The 15588-nt window shown below is 45.5% G+C and overlaps 1 protein-coding gene across 3 annotated transcripts in view; it reads left to right on the forward strand.

The window, feature by feature from the left end:
• Positions 1-15588, forward strand: part of MYO1D (myosin ID) — a 300747-nt gene that overhangs the window by 186414 nt on the left and 98745 nt on the right. For all 3 annotated transcript variants that reach the window (XM_075911435.2, XM_075911436.2, XM_075911434.2), the window contains exon 20: positions 11204-11317. In XM_075911435.2, coding sequence (XP_075767550.2) covers positions 11204-11317 — 114 coding nt within the window. The remainder of the gene's footprint in view (positions 1-11203; positions 11318-15588) is intronic.

A 15588-nucleotide genomic window follows, 5' to 3' on the forward strand; every position in this document is an offset into this window, starting at 1 on the left:
TTGGGATCACATCTGAACTGCAGGTCACTTTGTGATTTTTCTGAAACATGGAACTGCATTCATTTTAGCTAGACCACTGACTGTTCTGCAGGTGGTGATCATTTTCACTCCCTCTTGACTTGGTGTAGAAAAGACAACTTACTACAGAGGCAAAGGGCTCTGTATCCCATTAGCAATCACCTGAGGCAGTTCCACCATTGCACTAACTACCCAGTTGATAAGCAAGAAGAGATAAGTGCAGAACTGTATGTGTGCTGTTTCTCACACATAGAACCATAGAACTGGAAGAGACCTCAGGAGGTCATCAAGTCCAGCCCCCTGCTCTAGGCAGGACCAATCCCAACTAAATCAACCCAGCCAGGGCTTTGTCAAGCCGAGACTTAAACATCTCTAGGGATGGAGACTCCACTACTTCCCTAGGGAACCCATTCCAGTGCTTCACCACCCTCCTAGTGAAATAGTTTTTCCTAATATCCAACCTGGACCTCTCCCACTGTAACTTGAGACCATTGCTCCTTGTTCTGCCATCTGTCACTACTGAGAACAGCCTTTCTCCATCCTCTTTGGAACCTCCATTCAGGAAGTTGAAGGCTGCTATCAAATCCCCCCTCACTCTTCACTTCTGCAGACCAAAAAAACAGACCCAAGTCCCTCAGCCTCTCCTCATAAGTCATATGCTCCAGCCCCCTAATCATTTTGGTTGCCCTCTGCCAGACCCTCTCCAGTGCGTCCACATCCTTTTTGTAGTGGGGAGGCCCAGAACTAGACACAATACTCCAGATGTAGCCTCACCAAAGCCGAATAAAGGGGAATAATGACATCTCTGGATCTGCTGGCAATGCTCCTTTTAATGCAACCTAATATGCCATTAGCCTTCTTGGCTACAAGGACATACTGTTGACTCATATCCAGCTTCTCATCCACTGTAACCCCCAGGTCCTTTTCTGCAGAACTACTACTTAACTGGTTGGTCCCCAGCCTGTAACAATGCTTGGGATTCTTCCATCCCAAGTGCAGAACTCTACACTTGTCCTTGTTGAACCTCATCCGATTTCTTGTGGCCCAATTCTCCAATTTGTCTAAGTCACTCTGGACCCTATCTCTGCCCTTAAGCGTATCTACCTCTTCCCCCAGCTTAGTGTCATCTGCAAACTTGCTGAGGGTACAATCCCCTCATCCAGGTCATTAATAAAGATATTGAACAAAACCGGTCCTAGAACCGAACCTTGGGGCACTCTGCTAGAAACCAACCGCCATCCTAACATCGAGCCATTGATCACTACCCGCTGGGCCCGGCCTTCTAGCCATCTTTCTATCCATCTTACCGTCCATTTATCCAATCCACATTCCCTTAACTTGCTGGCAAGGATATTGTGGGAGACCGTATCAAAAGCCTTGCTAAAGTCAAGGTATATCACATCCACTGACTTTCCCATGTCCACTGAGCCAGTTACCTCATCATAGAAGCTAATCAGATTGGTCAGGCACGACTTGTCCTTTGTGAATCCATGCTGACTATTCCTAATCACTTTCCTCTCATCCAAGTGTCTCAAAATGGATTCCTTAAGGATCCCTTCCATGCTTTTTCCAGGAACCGAGGTAAGACTATAGTTCCCTGGATTGTCCTTCTTCCCTTTTTTGAAGATAGGCACTACATTTGCCTTTTTCCAATCATCCGGGATTTCTCCCGATCTCCAAATCTAGCACACACAACCATTTCTCAGGCCGCAGTGACAGATCCCTGTCCAGGCTGAAAATTTCAAAACCAAGGAGGCTCCCAGATCTAGTATGTGAACTCTCAGGAGTCTGTGCTCTCCAAAAGGAATAGGACGTGTCTGCAGTCAGAGGACAGATTTCCTTCATTGTCCACCATGAAAAGGTTTTCATTTTCTACTGCTAAACAGTTGTATAGAAACATGAATTATAAAATTCTTTCTAACTTGTTTTACTCTTTAACTGTCCATAAACACGTTATTCCCACTATCTTGTTAGTCTTTAAAGTGCTGCATAGTCCTGTCGTTTGTTTCAGCAAGACCAGACGAACACGACTGGATCTCTATTATGATCTTTAGAGTGTTCTTATGGGACATATAGTCTACACCTAGGTTTTAGAACAGCCTAAATGTTGCTCAGTGATGTGAAAAAATCACATTCCCTGAGAATCGGTTAGTTACCCAAGTTCCAGTATTGACTCCACTAGGTTAATGGACGAAATCTTCTGTCGACTCAGGTCACCCCTCTCAAGAAGGGGATTAATCACAATGATGGAAAAACCCCTTCCTCTGCTATAGCAAGTGTCTTGCCTCTGATAATACATGGCAGGATGGGAAGTACTTTTGGAGTCCAGTTAATTGTATTAATAATGATCTCAAAAGGCTTTTAGGAGCCAATGACCGGCAATTCCAGCTAATATTTATAGTGCCTACGAGATCAAAAACTAAACAGACTTGACCCACTGAGCATATTTGGCTGCAAGGCAGTACTGTGGATAGCTAATCCTTTTTACAGTTCTTTAGGGTGGTTTCTCATCTGGAGTCAGGTGTCATAGCAAAGGAGCGATGGCAGTTTACACCAGTGAAGGGGCTGTCTACTGGATTCATTGTCGCTGTGCTGTAACAGATACATGCCTGTGCTCCTTTTAGTATTTCCTCTGCGTGTGCGCATGTAGTAGTCATTTCATCAACTCAGTACGAATCGCCTTGAGTGTAATTGGCATCGGCTGTAGTTTTGATAGCTGTTGATTTAGAATGCCTATCTAGGGAATGGGGATGTCAGTGTGTAGTTGACTACACGATTAACTGATAAGCCTTATCAGTTAATCCTATTGACTACACACATCCCCCCCCCCCACTGCCCGCTGCCTCTGAAGGAAGCAGGAGCACTGGATCCCTCAGAGCTGCCTATCAGAGGCAGGAGCATGGGGGCAGGGGAGGCTGCTGCAGCGCAGCCTCTGTCCTCAGTGGGCCAGGGCTTGCCATGGGGTACTGGCACAGTCTGTGTCTGCGGGGAGCTTGGGCCCCCTGCAGATGGAGGATGCTGCTGTCCTCAGACCAGCACCTCCTGCCACCCTGCGCTTCTGCCTCTGATATAGGGGTGGCAGAGGGCTCCCCGGGAGTGGGGCTAGCAGCACACGGGCTGCCAGTCCTGCCCCTGGGAGCTGTCAAATAATTGTGTAACCACTACGTTTTGATGAAGTTACACGACTATTAAATTGATCGATATCTAACATCCCTGGCAGGGAAGTACTTGGAAGTTTAATAATTGCTGCATTAGTGAGCTACTTGGTATTTCGGAAGCTGTTTATTTTGGCATATGGAAAACAAGTGAGTCTTTCCTGAACATGAAAGACTAGGATTTGGAGGAGCCGCATCTGCTGAGGATTCAGGAAGAGGTGGGCTCATGATAGAAGACAAGATGCAGGTGAAGTCCTCCATTTTCCTCGTTGCCTGCAGAGAGCAAGATCATTTGGGAAGCAAAGCGCAGCTCTCCACTCACCCTCAATTGGGGCAAGAGGCTCTCCTACCGAGGCTACTTTCATCAGATGGCAACACCGAAGTGGAACTCCTCTTTTCTCGTGGTGCTGTTGCACTTGTCGTGGTGAACTAGAGAGCTCTCTGGGTTCTCGGTTGTGAAATCAGGAAGTCAAACCATCTCCTCGAATTGAAACTCGAGATAGCAAAATTGTAACCATGAACAAGAGCAAGTCTTGATTCTCGTTTGAATCAGTGAAAATATCAGAAATGCCCGGTGTGGTGCAGGGAAGGAATGCACAGTCTGGGCTGAGAGTGTAAGAGACCAACCTTTACTCCATTGCAGAACTCACAAAGCACCAGGGTTGTCGTTAATGCTGCAGCATGTTATATACTGTCTAAAGTTTGAAGAAAACTTTCCAAAATACAGTGTTCTTTAGGGAGTGTTTAAAACAAAACCGCCTTATGCCTGAGGCTGTTGAATCTCCATAAACATGGCGAAGCTAAGGACAGAAATAACTTACTGAGTGCTTACTTCCAGAACACGCATTAATTTTAAGAAAAGCAAAACCTTGCTCTCCCTGTGGGACAAGCCACCTATCTGGACATCTGTGCGTGTTACAGCTGGGCTTATTGTTAAGTGTGAAGTTAGAAACTACATGTACCGCACTCATGGGATGGAATCGGTGGCATTCTTTGATTTGTTGTTGTTCTGTGCAGCCCTGAAAGACCTGGGCACACTTCCCAGTCCCAGCTAACAGCTGCTGGAATTGCTACAGAGGGGCTATAGAAAGTGCCATGGTGGCTCAGACCCATGGTCCATGTAGTTCAGTCATGTGACTCTCAGTGGCCAGCTTCAGAGAGCAAAGCAAGAAAACCTAATCCCAAGCAGTGTGGCTTAAATAGGGATGTAAAATCCTGTTTGTTTAGTTAACCGGTTACATGTTGTGTATCACCTTGCTAAATTCTTTGCCTCAACGTCCCATGATAATGAGCTGCACAGTTCATACATTACATGGAAAAACTATCTTTTGAATTTCTCAGTTCCATTCAGTGAAACTTTCGTTTAATTGAATCTCCCCTTGAGCCTGTGTTACCGATATGTAGAGCAGAAGCTCGCAAGCTACCTTTTCTAGACTGTTCAGTATGACGTATCCTTTTTATGTGCCCTTTTATTCATCACTTTTCTGAAGAAAATAATCTTATTTATTCTTTTCACATCAGAGTGTTTTCTAGATTATTTTTGGTTATATTCTCTGTACCACCTCCAATCTGCAGTGTCCTTTTTCTAAGATGGAATGACCAATATAGCATATAGTAACTGGAAGAGGTTGCCTCAGTGATTTACGTGGCAAGTCCTTCAGGGTATCTTCCACCCCATTCCAGATGTATCCAAACACTTTGTTTGCTAGAACACAGCTAAATTTTGACCTCACTGAAAACGTTAGCTCAATGCATAGCTGAGGTCAGTTTTTCTGAGTAGTTGATTTAGAACTCTCTAAACTGTGCAGATATTTTCATTTCCCCCTCCAGGATGCATTCCTTTGTGTTTACCAATATTGAACTTTGTTTGCTTTTGTGCTGCCCATTTTATCTAGTGTGGTTACATCCCTCAAATGCTTCATGGAGAAGGTCATGAGGCCCCAATGGAACCCAGGCCAGGGAAAACCCATTACATTGACCTGATTTAAGGAATGTGCCCCTTGTTATGAAGTCAGACTCTGGTGCAGGAGCATCTCTTTTCCCCATGCATCCTAGTGTGATCGTGTTCGATTCCCATGAAGCACTGTCATAATCATGAGACTGTCTTCCCCTAAATCTATTTCAGAGAAGTTGGATTCAGCTGAAAGCAAGCCCCTCAGCTCAGCCTATGAACCTTTGTTCATCCTGAGTCCCAGAAGCATGACAAAAAAGCCCATCAGCATTGGGCTACATTGGTACTAGACTGGATCCATCAGTACTGGTATCTTCTGCAGCTTTGAGACTCCAGGATCCATTGGCCCCGACGAAGACCAGTCATTGTCAACTTTAGGTGCAGTGTTCCTTACCAGCTCCAGTAGGCTCTACTTGTTTGAGCCATCTCAGCTGGGAAGATCTGAAGCTGTTGCTGCTTCATGGGACGTTTACGCTCTCCAGGATCCAGAATTCCTTCCTCTATCTCCAGAGAAGAAATGTCATCTCTGAAGGAGTCCAATTGCTGGAAAGAGTTTCTCTTGCTCCATATACATAATACAGTTCCCCTCCAAAAGCACTAACGCTACTACCACTAGAATCTGAATTTGTATTCTGCTCCTCAGGAGATTTTGAACCCTCCAGTGAACCTTTCCCCTTTCCTTCATATTCCCTGTCACCCTAAGTACCCTGATTTCAGACCAGTCTCCACCTCATCAGCTCAGAGTCTTTGATGCCCCATGCCAGGGGGACTCTCAGGGCCACCTGTTCAGGTCGTGTTGGTGGCCTTCAGACAAGTACACCCCCTGCAGAGTCGATCTGCTAGGGAACCATCTGTTGCCTCCTGTCTAAACGAGCAGCTCAGATCTGCCCCCAGAATTGACAGATGAGGAAGACCATTTAAGCACCAGATCTGGCAGTCCTACTGGAACCATTAATATTGTCATATTATTTCTGTACGAAGCAGTGACTCCTACATTTCCCCCATCTCCACTTGCTGCCATCCCAGGACTTCAGACAGTCCCAGGCCCACCATTGCAGAGTTTCTGAAGACCTTCAGATACCTCTTGAAGTCGAAGACTTCCAGGGCAAATGCTGAGGAGAGAGAGAGCTTTTCAATCAGAGGCCCTATGAACTATCATTAAAAACAGCAGATTCAGAAGTCCTGCTTCCCGCCATCCCCTTTGCAATAGTGTGCGTCAGTCTCAGCCCCACAGCTTGATGTTATTTTTGATGGGAACACATGAGCCATGAAACACTAAGTCTACCAAATGCCCCCAATCCCCCTTCCACACTATTTACAGCCCCTGGAGTGCACTAGCACTGGACTGTGAGAGATGCACACTGCCACCTTCAGACCCCCTCCCTGAAAGGGCCACTCATGGAAATATCCTCAAACAGGGGGTGAGCTCCTTTTTGCAAGGAGGCGCAATAACACATGTCCCGCCACATTACCGAGGAAGGAGGGTTTTATTCAACATACTTCCTGGTGCCCAAAACGCATTTAGAGACTGTGCTCAACTCTGCCCTCTCAGCCTCTTTCTTCACAAGCTCAGATTTGGCATGGTGTCACATCATCATCTCTAGTTCCCTCCTTGGAAAAGGGCCTGTACTTTAACATGAGACTCCTGCTTTCACGCAGACATTCATCCGACTCCAGACTTTTCCTCAGATTTATGGTGAGCTCTGACCATTTTCAGCATAGGGCGTTTCCTTTGGGACTAGTGAGGTCTTTCTACTGTTCGTCCTTGCTAACCATGTCCTCCTAATGTCAGCCATTACAATTGTCTTCTATTGCAACCAGGAGGGAAGGGTGAGGTCCACCTCTCTGTGTGAGAAGCAATCAGCCTATGGATCCAAGATCAGCGGTTGAATCACCTGTTGGAAGCCTGCCTTCTGGGAAGGGAAAGTGCTTGAAGATTCCCTCAGCAGAAGTTATGGTACTGAAGTGTGGTCTCTCTGGGGAACCCCAACCCAGGATGTAGTCACTTCTCAGGCAGACAGGAAATGCGCCACATGCTGCTCCAGAGGAGCCGTCAGACAGAGCATAGGTCATCCTCATCTCCCCCTTCTGGCCCAGACAGTTTTGGATTCCCTATCTCCAGTGCACGTGATCTCAACCATCAATTGTTCTTCCAGTGCTCCTGACCAGCTCTTTGAACTGCAGAATCAAGCATCACAATCTGTCTGGCCCAACTCAGGCCTTTGTATATGTATGGGCATTGTCCTTAGGAAGTTCATGTTTCATAGCCGTGCAATTCATCCTTACAAGAGCAGGAAGAACTCTAGTAGAAGTGACCTTAGAAGTTTGGGGTGGGTTGGGGGAAACCAGGCCCACCCACTACTCCAGGTTCTGGCCCAACAGATGGTAGTGGCAACAGATGAGGTTTGTTCTACTTCTAGTCTGGCAGCTACTTTCCTGGGCCACTTCCCCAAACGACCCCTCCCGGTACCTTTCCTCTGGTTCGTGAGCAACCTATCCTGCTCCTCCAGCACACTCTGCCTGACTTGCAGCTCCCAGCTCTCACCCAGACTCCTCTCACTCTCAGATCTTTGGCTCCTTCCCGCCTCTTGTGCCTGTCAACTAACAGAAGAGCCCTTTTAAAGCACTTTCAACTTTTTCTTGATTGGCCCCAGGTGATTAGCCTGACTCCCTTGACTTGGGAAGGCTCCTAATTGGAGTTTCAACTAGCCTGATTGTCCAGATTGACTCTGGAAAGCTTCAGCCAGTTCTAGGCCAGCTCCTGCCAATTTACCAGGCACCAGAGACCTGCTTAATCTAGGCCTCCCACAGCTCCGGGGGGCCACTCTCCTGTAGCCCTCTGGCCAGGCCCTGTCACATGAGGTACGCTGACCCTCCTTCCACCCTGCACTATAGTAGCTACTTGTAACGGGTCGCACACACAGGCGAGTGGCTCGCTGGAGATGGTTTGATTTCAGTAACAAGCCCTGTGGCTGACTCAGATGCACTGTGCTGGAGGGATGCTAGTTGGGATCACATGATACTTGGCTGTTGATTAAAAGTGAATGCAGAAAAGAGAATACTCAGAACTGGGGGAAACAAAATAACCATAAAATTGTTGTTTAGCCTGCTGGTAAATTACACCTTTTACCCTTAATGTATTAGATTAGTTGGCCCTTTTATTAATAGTCTATTTTCCTCTTGCTGTGATGGCATGGAAACAAGAAATTTCCCCTGATTAAAGTAACATACATGAACTAACACACAGTACTAGCAGGCATAAACAGGACGCTGTCTGTCTGGACAATATTCCAGATAGACAGCAGACACCACTAGTTTGGGAAGACTGAGAGTTCATTCAGTCAGAGCATTGGTGCCCTTAATTCCATCATGTTTGGAATGGTGAGAAATTCAGTTTTATAACGGACAGGGAGCGGAAGTGAAGTTTAGCACTGGTTAGCACAAGGGAAATATAATGTAGCAACTTCAGAAAAATGCTTTTGATCAATATATACAGGGCACAGATGATCCAGTAAGTTCTTGGACTGCATTGGCGACAGTTTTTTATTTCAGAAGGTTGAGAGCGCTACTGGGGGTAGGGATATTAAATTTAGATTAATCGGCTAATCGAATAGTTGATACAATTTGCATCAACTATTCAATTAGTTGATAAGGGTGCCTCCGCCTTTGAAGTGTAGCAACAGCCCTAGAGCTGTTGCACAAGTTCAAAGACGAAAGCCCAGTGGGGAGCATGGGGCCAGCAGGGGACTCAAGCAGTCCCCCAGCTGGCCCCATGCTCCCTGCGGTGTTTCAAAGCAGCAGTGCTTCATGGAGCTCGGGGTTAGCAGGGGGTCCCCAGCTGATCCCGGGCTCCATGCAACGCTGCCACTTTGAAATGCCACGTGCAGCCCAGGGCCAGTTGGGAACTCCAGCTGGCTGCATGCTGCATTTCAAAGTAGCAGACCCCGGGCTGCACACAGTGTTTCAAAACGGCAGTTCTGCATGGAGCCCAGGGTCTGGTGCCAGACTCCACTCAGCGCTGCCGCTTTGAAGCACTCCCTTCTCTTCCTCCACCCCTTGCTGCCTCTTTCTGATAGAGGCAGCAAGGGGTGGGGGAAGTGACTAGTTGTTCACATCCCTACTGAGGGGAAGCTGTTCTTGATTTAATTTTAACAAATAGGGAGGAACTGGTTGAGAATTTGAAAGTGGAAGGCAGCTAGGGTGAAAATGAGTCAAATTACAGAGGATGAAAATAAACAAACACCACAGGTATGCAGGGGAAAGATTGGAAAGGCAAAGGTACAAAGTGAGCTCAGTCTAGCTAGAGGCATAAAGGGAAACAAGAAGACATTCTACAAATATATTAGAAGCAAGAGGAAGACCAAGGGTAGGGTAGGCACATTGCTCAGTGAAGAGGGAGAAACAATAACAAGAAACTTGGACATGACAGAGGTGCTTAATGACTTCTTTGTTTCAGTTTTCACCAAAAAGTTTGTTGGTGATAGGATGTGTAACATAGTGAATGCTAGTGGACATGGGGTAGGTTTAGAAGTTAAAATTAAAAAAGGAAAAGTTAAAAATTCCTTAGAAAAGTTAATGTCTGCACGTCGGCAGGGCCTGATAAAATCCATCCTAGAATTCTCAAGAAGCTGATAGGAGGTATCTGAGCCTTTAGCTGTCATCTCTGAAAAGTCATGGAAGTCGGGAGAGATTCCAGAAGACTGGAAAATAGCAAATCTAGTCCCTGTCTATAAAAAGTGGAATAAGAAACTACGGACCCGTCCAGGGAAGATAATGGAGCAAGTAATGACGAAATTCAGCTACAAACAACTGGAAGAAAATAGGTGATGGGTGACAACCTGCATGGATTTTTAAATACTAAATCATGTCAAATCAATCTGATAGCTTTCTTTGATAGGATAATGAGTCTTGTGGATAAGGGAGAAGTGATATATCTAGACTTTAGTAAGGCATTTGACACAGTCTCGCATGACCTTATCAATAAACTAGGGAAATGCAACATAGATAAGGTGGGTGCATAACTGGCTGGATAGCCATTTTCAGAGAGTTGTTGTTAATGGTTCGCAATCCTGCTGGAAGGACATAATAAGTGGAGTTCCACAGGGGTCTGTTCTGGGATCGTTTCTGTTTAATATCTTCAGCAATTTAGATGATGGCATAGAGAGGATGCTTATTAAGTTTGCAAATGACACTGAGGTGGGCGGGGTTGCAAGTGTTTTGGAGGATAGGGTCAAAATTTAAAATGATCTGGACAAACTGGAGAAATGCTCTGAGGCAAACAGGATGAAATATAATAAGGACAAATGCAAAGTGCTCCACTTAGGAAGGAACAATCAGTTTCACATTTACAGAATGGGAAGTAATTGCCTAGGAAGGAGTACTGTAGAAAGAGATCTAGGGGTGAGAGTGGACCACAAGCTAAATATGAGTCAACAGTGTGATGCTGTTGCAAAAAAAGCAAACATGATTCTGGGATGCATGAACAGGAGTGTTGTGAGCAAGAGGTGAAAAGTCATTCTTCCGCTCTACTCTGTACTGATTAGGCATCAGTTGGAGAATTATGTCCAGATCTGGGCACCACATTTCAAGAAAGATGTGGAGAAATTGGAGACGGTCACAGAAGAGCAACAAAAATGATGAAAGGTCTAGAGAACATGAGCTATGAGGGAAGACTGAAAGAATTGGGCTTGTTTAGTTTAGAAAACAGAAGACTGAGAGGGGACATGATGGCAGTTTTCAAGTATCTAAAAGGGTGTTACAAGGAGGAGGGAGAAAATTTGTTCTCCTTGGCCTCTGAGGATAGGATGAGAAGCAATGGGCTTAAATTACAGCAAGGGAGATTTAGGTTGGACATTAGGAAAAACTTCTTAATTGTCAGTGATTAAACACTGGACTAAATTGCTGAGGGAGATATTGAAGAGCAGGTTAGACAGACATCTATCAGGGATGATCTAGATGGTTCTTGGTCCTGCTACAAGCCCAGGAGACTGGACTCGATGACCTCTTCCAGTTCTATGATTCTATGCAACATGAAACAATTAGTGTGACTTAACAGCTACGGGGATTTGCTTTTTTCCAGGTAAATCGCTTTAATAAGGTGGAAGACCGAGCAATTTTTATTACTGATCGCCACCTTTATAAAATGGATCCTATGAAGCAGTACAAGGTGATGAAGACCATCCCCCTTTACAATGTAAGTATGAAAGCTGGAATCAAGTGACTTCAGAGTTCTAATTTTGGGGCCCCCTGATCCTGGGAAAGGCACTTGATTGACTCAGTTTCCCCTTCTGTAAAATTGGTGATACCTAGATTTGCATGACTCATATGTTTAATATTTGTAAAGCTCTATTTAAATGCTAAGTACCTTTGAGATTGCTAGAAAACGTTCCTTTTCATTCCAATACATAAAATCGGTAGAATTGGCAAGGGAAAAAGTAGGTGACAACCTGGATAGCGGTGACCATGATACAGTCAAGTTCAGTGTCCTGACAAATGGAAGAAAGGAGAGAGCAAGAGATCTAGGCCACGTCTAGGCTCCAAGCCTCTTTCGAAAGAGAACGTCTACACTGCAGCCTTTTCTTTCGATAAAGCAAATCACTTTTTCGAAAGAGTGCACCCAGGCAGTCTGGATGGCCTCTTTTGAAAAAGCCCTGTTTGCATTCAAGAATGCCTTTTTTTCAAAAGAGTACTTTCAAAAAAAGGAGTTCTTCCTCGTAAAATGCAGTTTACCGCGTTCGAAAAAACCGTCACATTCTTTCAATTTAATTTAGAAAGAATGGGGCGGCAGTCTAGATGCAGGGGAAGTTTTAGGCCACTTTTTTCCGGGAAGTGGGAGGGGGGACGACCTGTAGTCTAGACACACCCCTAATGGGTAACTGCGAGCTATGCTATTCGGTTGCCTCAAACAAAATCATTAGATCAATACAAGTCGCTTGCTACATTGGTAACTGAAGTAAGTCCCCTGTCATCCTGATTTTCAGAAGTGTTTGATGTTAAACCTTTATGGAAAATAAATACTGAAGGTTGAACTTTGCCTCTTCATTCATCTTGGGGAGGGGAGGGCATATTATTCTCTAACAGTGTTCTGTGTGTCAGTGATGACACCTAGTAGCCTGAGTGTATTATGGCTTGCTTGAAAACATAACGTTTTAAAAATTGAAGGTTACAAATAAGTCAGATGTACAGTCTTGTGCCAGTAGCCTGGAAAAATGCATTTGTGGTTGGAAATAGCTTGTTCTTTCAGTTCTTCACAAAATGTGTGTTTAAAATAAAACGTCCATGCACGTGAATGGAGTGAGGACTTCCTGGTAGTGCTAAGTGCACTGTCTACTCTTAGTTTGCATCTTATCCAGCACCAAAGCAGGTAATGTTTCTGTGAAACTGGGTATTGCGCGTTTATGAATACTTAGAAATTCAGTACATAGAAACCAGTTTTTCTAGTAAATCCGCAGCCACTGGGGAGGACTCCTGAATTGAACAATCTCCTCAGTCTGAACATTTGTGAAGAGATCTTGGAATATTTTGTGAGGGGGGGGAATAGGGCAAAATGAAAATGTTCTGTGAAGTGTCGAGACCTCAGGATATTACTCTTCTACACTGAAATTGCTTTATATGAACAAAACCATGATTTGATTGGAATAACGGAGACTTGGTGGGATGACTCGCATGACTGGAGCACTGTCATGGAAGAGTATAAATTGTTCAGGAAGAACAGGCAGGGGAGAAAAGGAGGAGGAGTTGCATTGTATGTAAGAGAGCAGTATGATTGCTCAGAGATCCAGTATCTAGAGGGAGGAAAGCCAGTTGAGAGTCTATGGGTTAAGTTTAGAGGTGAAAGAAACAGGGGTGGTGATCTGGTTCGTGTCTGCAATAGACCACCGGATCAGGTGGATAAGGTAGACGAAGCTTTCTTTGGACAATTGAGGGAAGCTTCCAGATCACAGGCCCTGGTTCTCGTGGGGGACTTGAATTACCTGGACATGTGTTGGGAGACCAATACGGCAGTAAACAGGCAATCCAGGAAATTTTTGGAGAATGTTGGGGATAACTTCTTGGTACAAGTGCTGAAGGAACCGACCAGAGGCCATGCACAGTTTGACCTGCTGCTCATAAACACGGAGGAACTAGTAGGGGAAGTGGAGGTGGGTGACAACCTGGGAAGCAGTGCTCATGAGATGGTAGATTTCAGGATCCTGACCAAAGGAAGAAAGGAGAGTAGCAAAATACATACCCTGGACTTCAGAAGAGCAGACTTTGACTCTCTGAGAACTTATAGGCAGGATTCCCTGGGATTCTAACATGAAGGGGAAAGGAGTCCAGGAGAGCTGGCAGTATTTTCAAGAAGCCTTATTAAAGGTACAAGAAGAAACCATCCCGATGCACAGCAAGAAAAGCAAATATGGTAGGCGACCAGACTGGCTTACTGGGGACATCTTTGGTGAGATTAAACACAAAAAGGAAGCTTACAAGAAGTTGAAACTTGGACAGATGACTAGGGAGGAGTATAAATATATTGCTCGAGAATGCAGGGGAGTTATCAGGAAGGCGAAAGCACAATTGGAATTACAGCTGGCAAGGGATATGAGAGGTAACAAGAGGTTTCTACAGGCATGTTAGCAATAAGAGGGTGATCAGAGAGGGTGTGGATCCCCTGCTGGATGAGAGAGGTAACTTAGTGACAGATGATGTGGGAAAAGCTGAAGTACTCGATGCTTTCTTTGTTTCTGTCTTCACACACAAGGTCAGCTCCCAGACAAAAGCACTACACGAAGCAGTAGGAGGAGGAGGTGGACAGCACTTGGTGGGGAAAGAAGTTAGGAACTATTTAGAGAAGCTAACCATACACAAATCCATGTGTCCGGATTTAATGCATCCGAGGGTACTGAGGGAGTTAGCAAATGTCATTGCGGAGCCTTTGGCCATTATCTTTGAAAACTTGTGGAGATCGGGAGAGATCCTGGATGATTGGAAAAAGACAAATGTAATGCCCATCTTGAAAGAAGGACAATCCAGGGAACTACAGACCCGACAGCCTTACCTCAGTCCCTGAAAAAATCATGGAGGGGATCCTCAAGGAATCCATTTTCAGGCAAGTGGAAGAAGGGAAAGTGATCAGGAATAGTCAATATGGATTCACAAAGGGCAAGTCATGCCTGACCAAACTGATTAGCTTCTACATTGAGGTAACTGGCTCTGTGGATATGGGAAAGTCAGTGGACGTGATATACTTTGACCTTAGCAAAGCTTTTGATACGGTCTCCCACAATTCTTGCCAGCAAGCTAAGGGAATGTGGATTGGATAAATGGACAATACGATGAATAGAAAGATGGCTGGAAGGTCGGGCCTATCAGGTAGCAATCAACGGCTCGATGTCAGGTTGGCGGTCGGTTTCTAGCGGAGTACTCCAAGGGTCTGTTCTAGGGCCGGTTTTGTTCAACATTTTTGTTAATGACCTGGATGAGGGGATGGATTGCACCCTGAGTAACTTCTCAGATGACACTAAGCTAGGGGGAGAGGTAGATACGCTGAAGGGCAGGGATAGGGTCCAGAGTGACCTGGACAAATTAGGGGATTGGGCCAAAAGAAATCAGATGAGGTTCAACAAGGACAACTGCAGAGTCCTGCACTTGGGACGGAAGAATCCCAAGCATTGTTACAGGCTGGGGACCGAATGGCTAAGTAGCAGTTCTGCAGAAAAGGACCTGGGGATTACAGTGGAGAAGAAGCTGGATATGAGTCAACAGTGTGCCCTTGTAGCCAAGAAGGCGAATGGCATATTAAGGTGCATTAAAAGGAGCATTGCCAGCAGATCTAGAGAAGTGATTATTCCCCTTTATTCGGCTCAGGCGAGGCCACATCTGGAGTATTGTGTCCAATTCTGGGGCCCCCACTATAGAAAAGATGTGAACGCATTGGAGAGGGTCCAGTGGAGGGTGACTAAAATGATTAGGGGGCTGGAGCGCATGACCTATAAGGAGAGGCTGAGGGATTTGGGTTTGTTTAGTCTTCAGAAGAGAAGAGTGAGGGGGGATTTGAGAGCAGCGTTCAACTTCCTGAAGGGAGGTTCCAAAGAGGACGGAGAGAGGCTGTTCTCAGTGGTGACAGATGGCAGAACAAGGAGCAATGGTCTCAAGTTACAGCAGGGGAGGACTGGGTTGGATATTAGAAAAAACTATTTCAGTGGGAGGGCGGTGAAGCACTGGAATGGGTTCCCTAGGGAAGGCAGGGAGTCTCCATCCCTAGAGGTTTTTAAGTCTCGGTTTGACAAAGCCCTGGCTGGGTTGATTTAGTTGGGATTGGTCCTGCCTTGGGTAGGGGGCTGGACTTGATGACTCCTGAGGTCTCCTCCAGCTCTATGATTCTAACATGTCTTCTTGAAACCCTATAATAGTAAACCAGGGCTTTGCAATCTGTGGTCATCTTCGCATTTGTTTTTATTACAGGATGTGACCCTTGGCAATAGT

The sequence above is a fragment of the Pelodiscus sinensis genome, chromosome 29 (genome assembly GCF_052426305.1).
Source record: "Pelodiscus sinensis isolate ZL-2025 chromosome 29, ASM5242630v1, whole genome shotgun sequence".
NCBI lineage: Eukaryota > Metazoa > Chordata > Testudines > Trionychidae > Pelodiscus > Pelodiscus sinensis.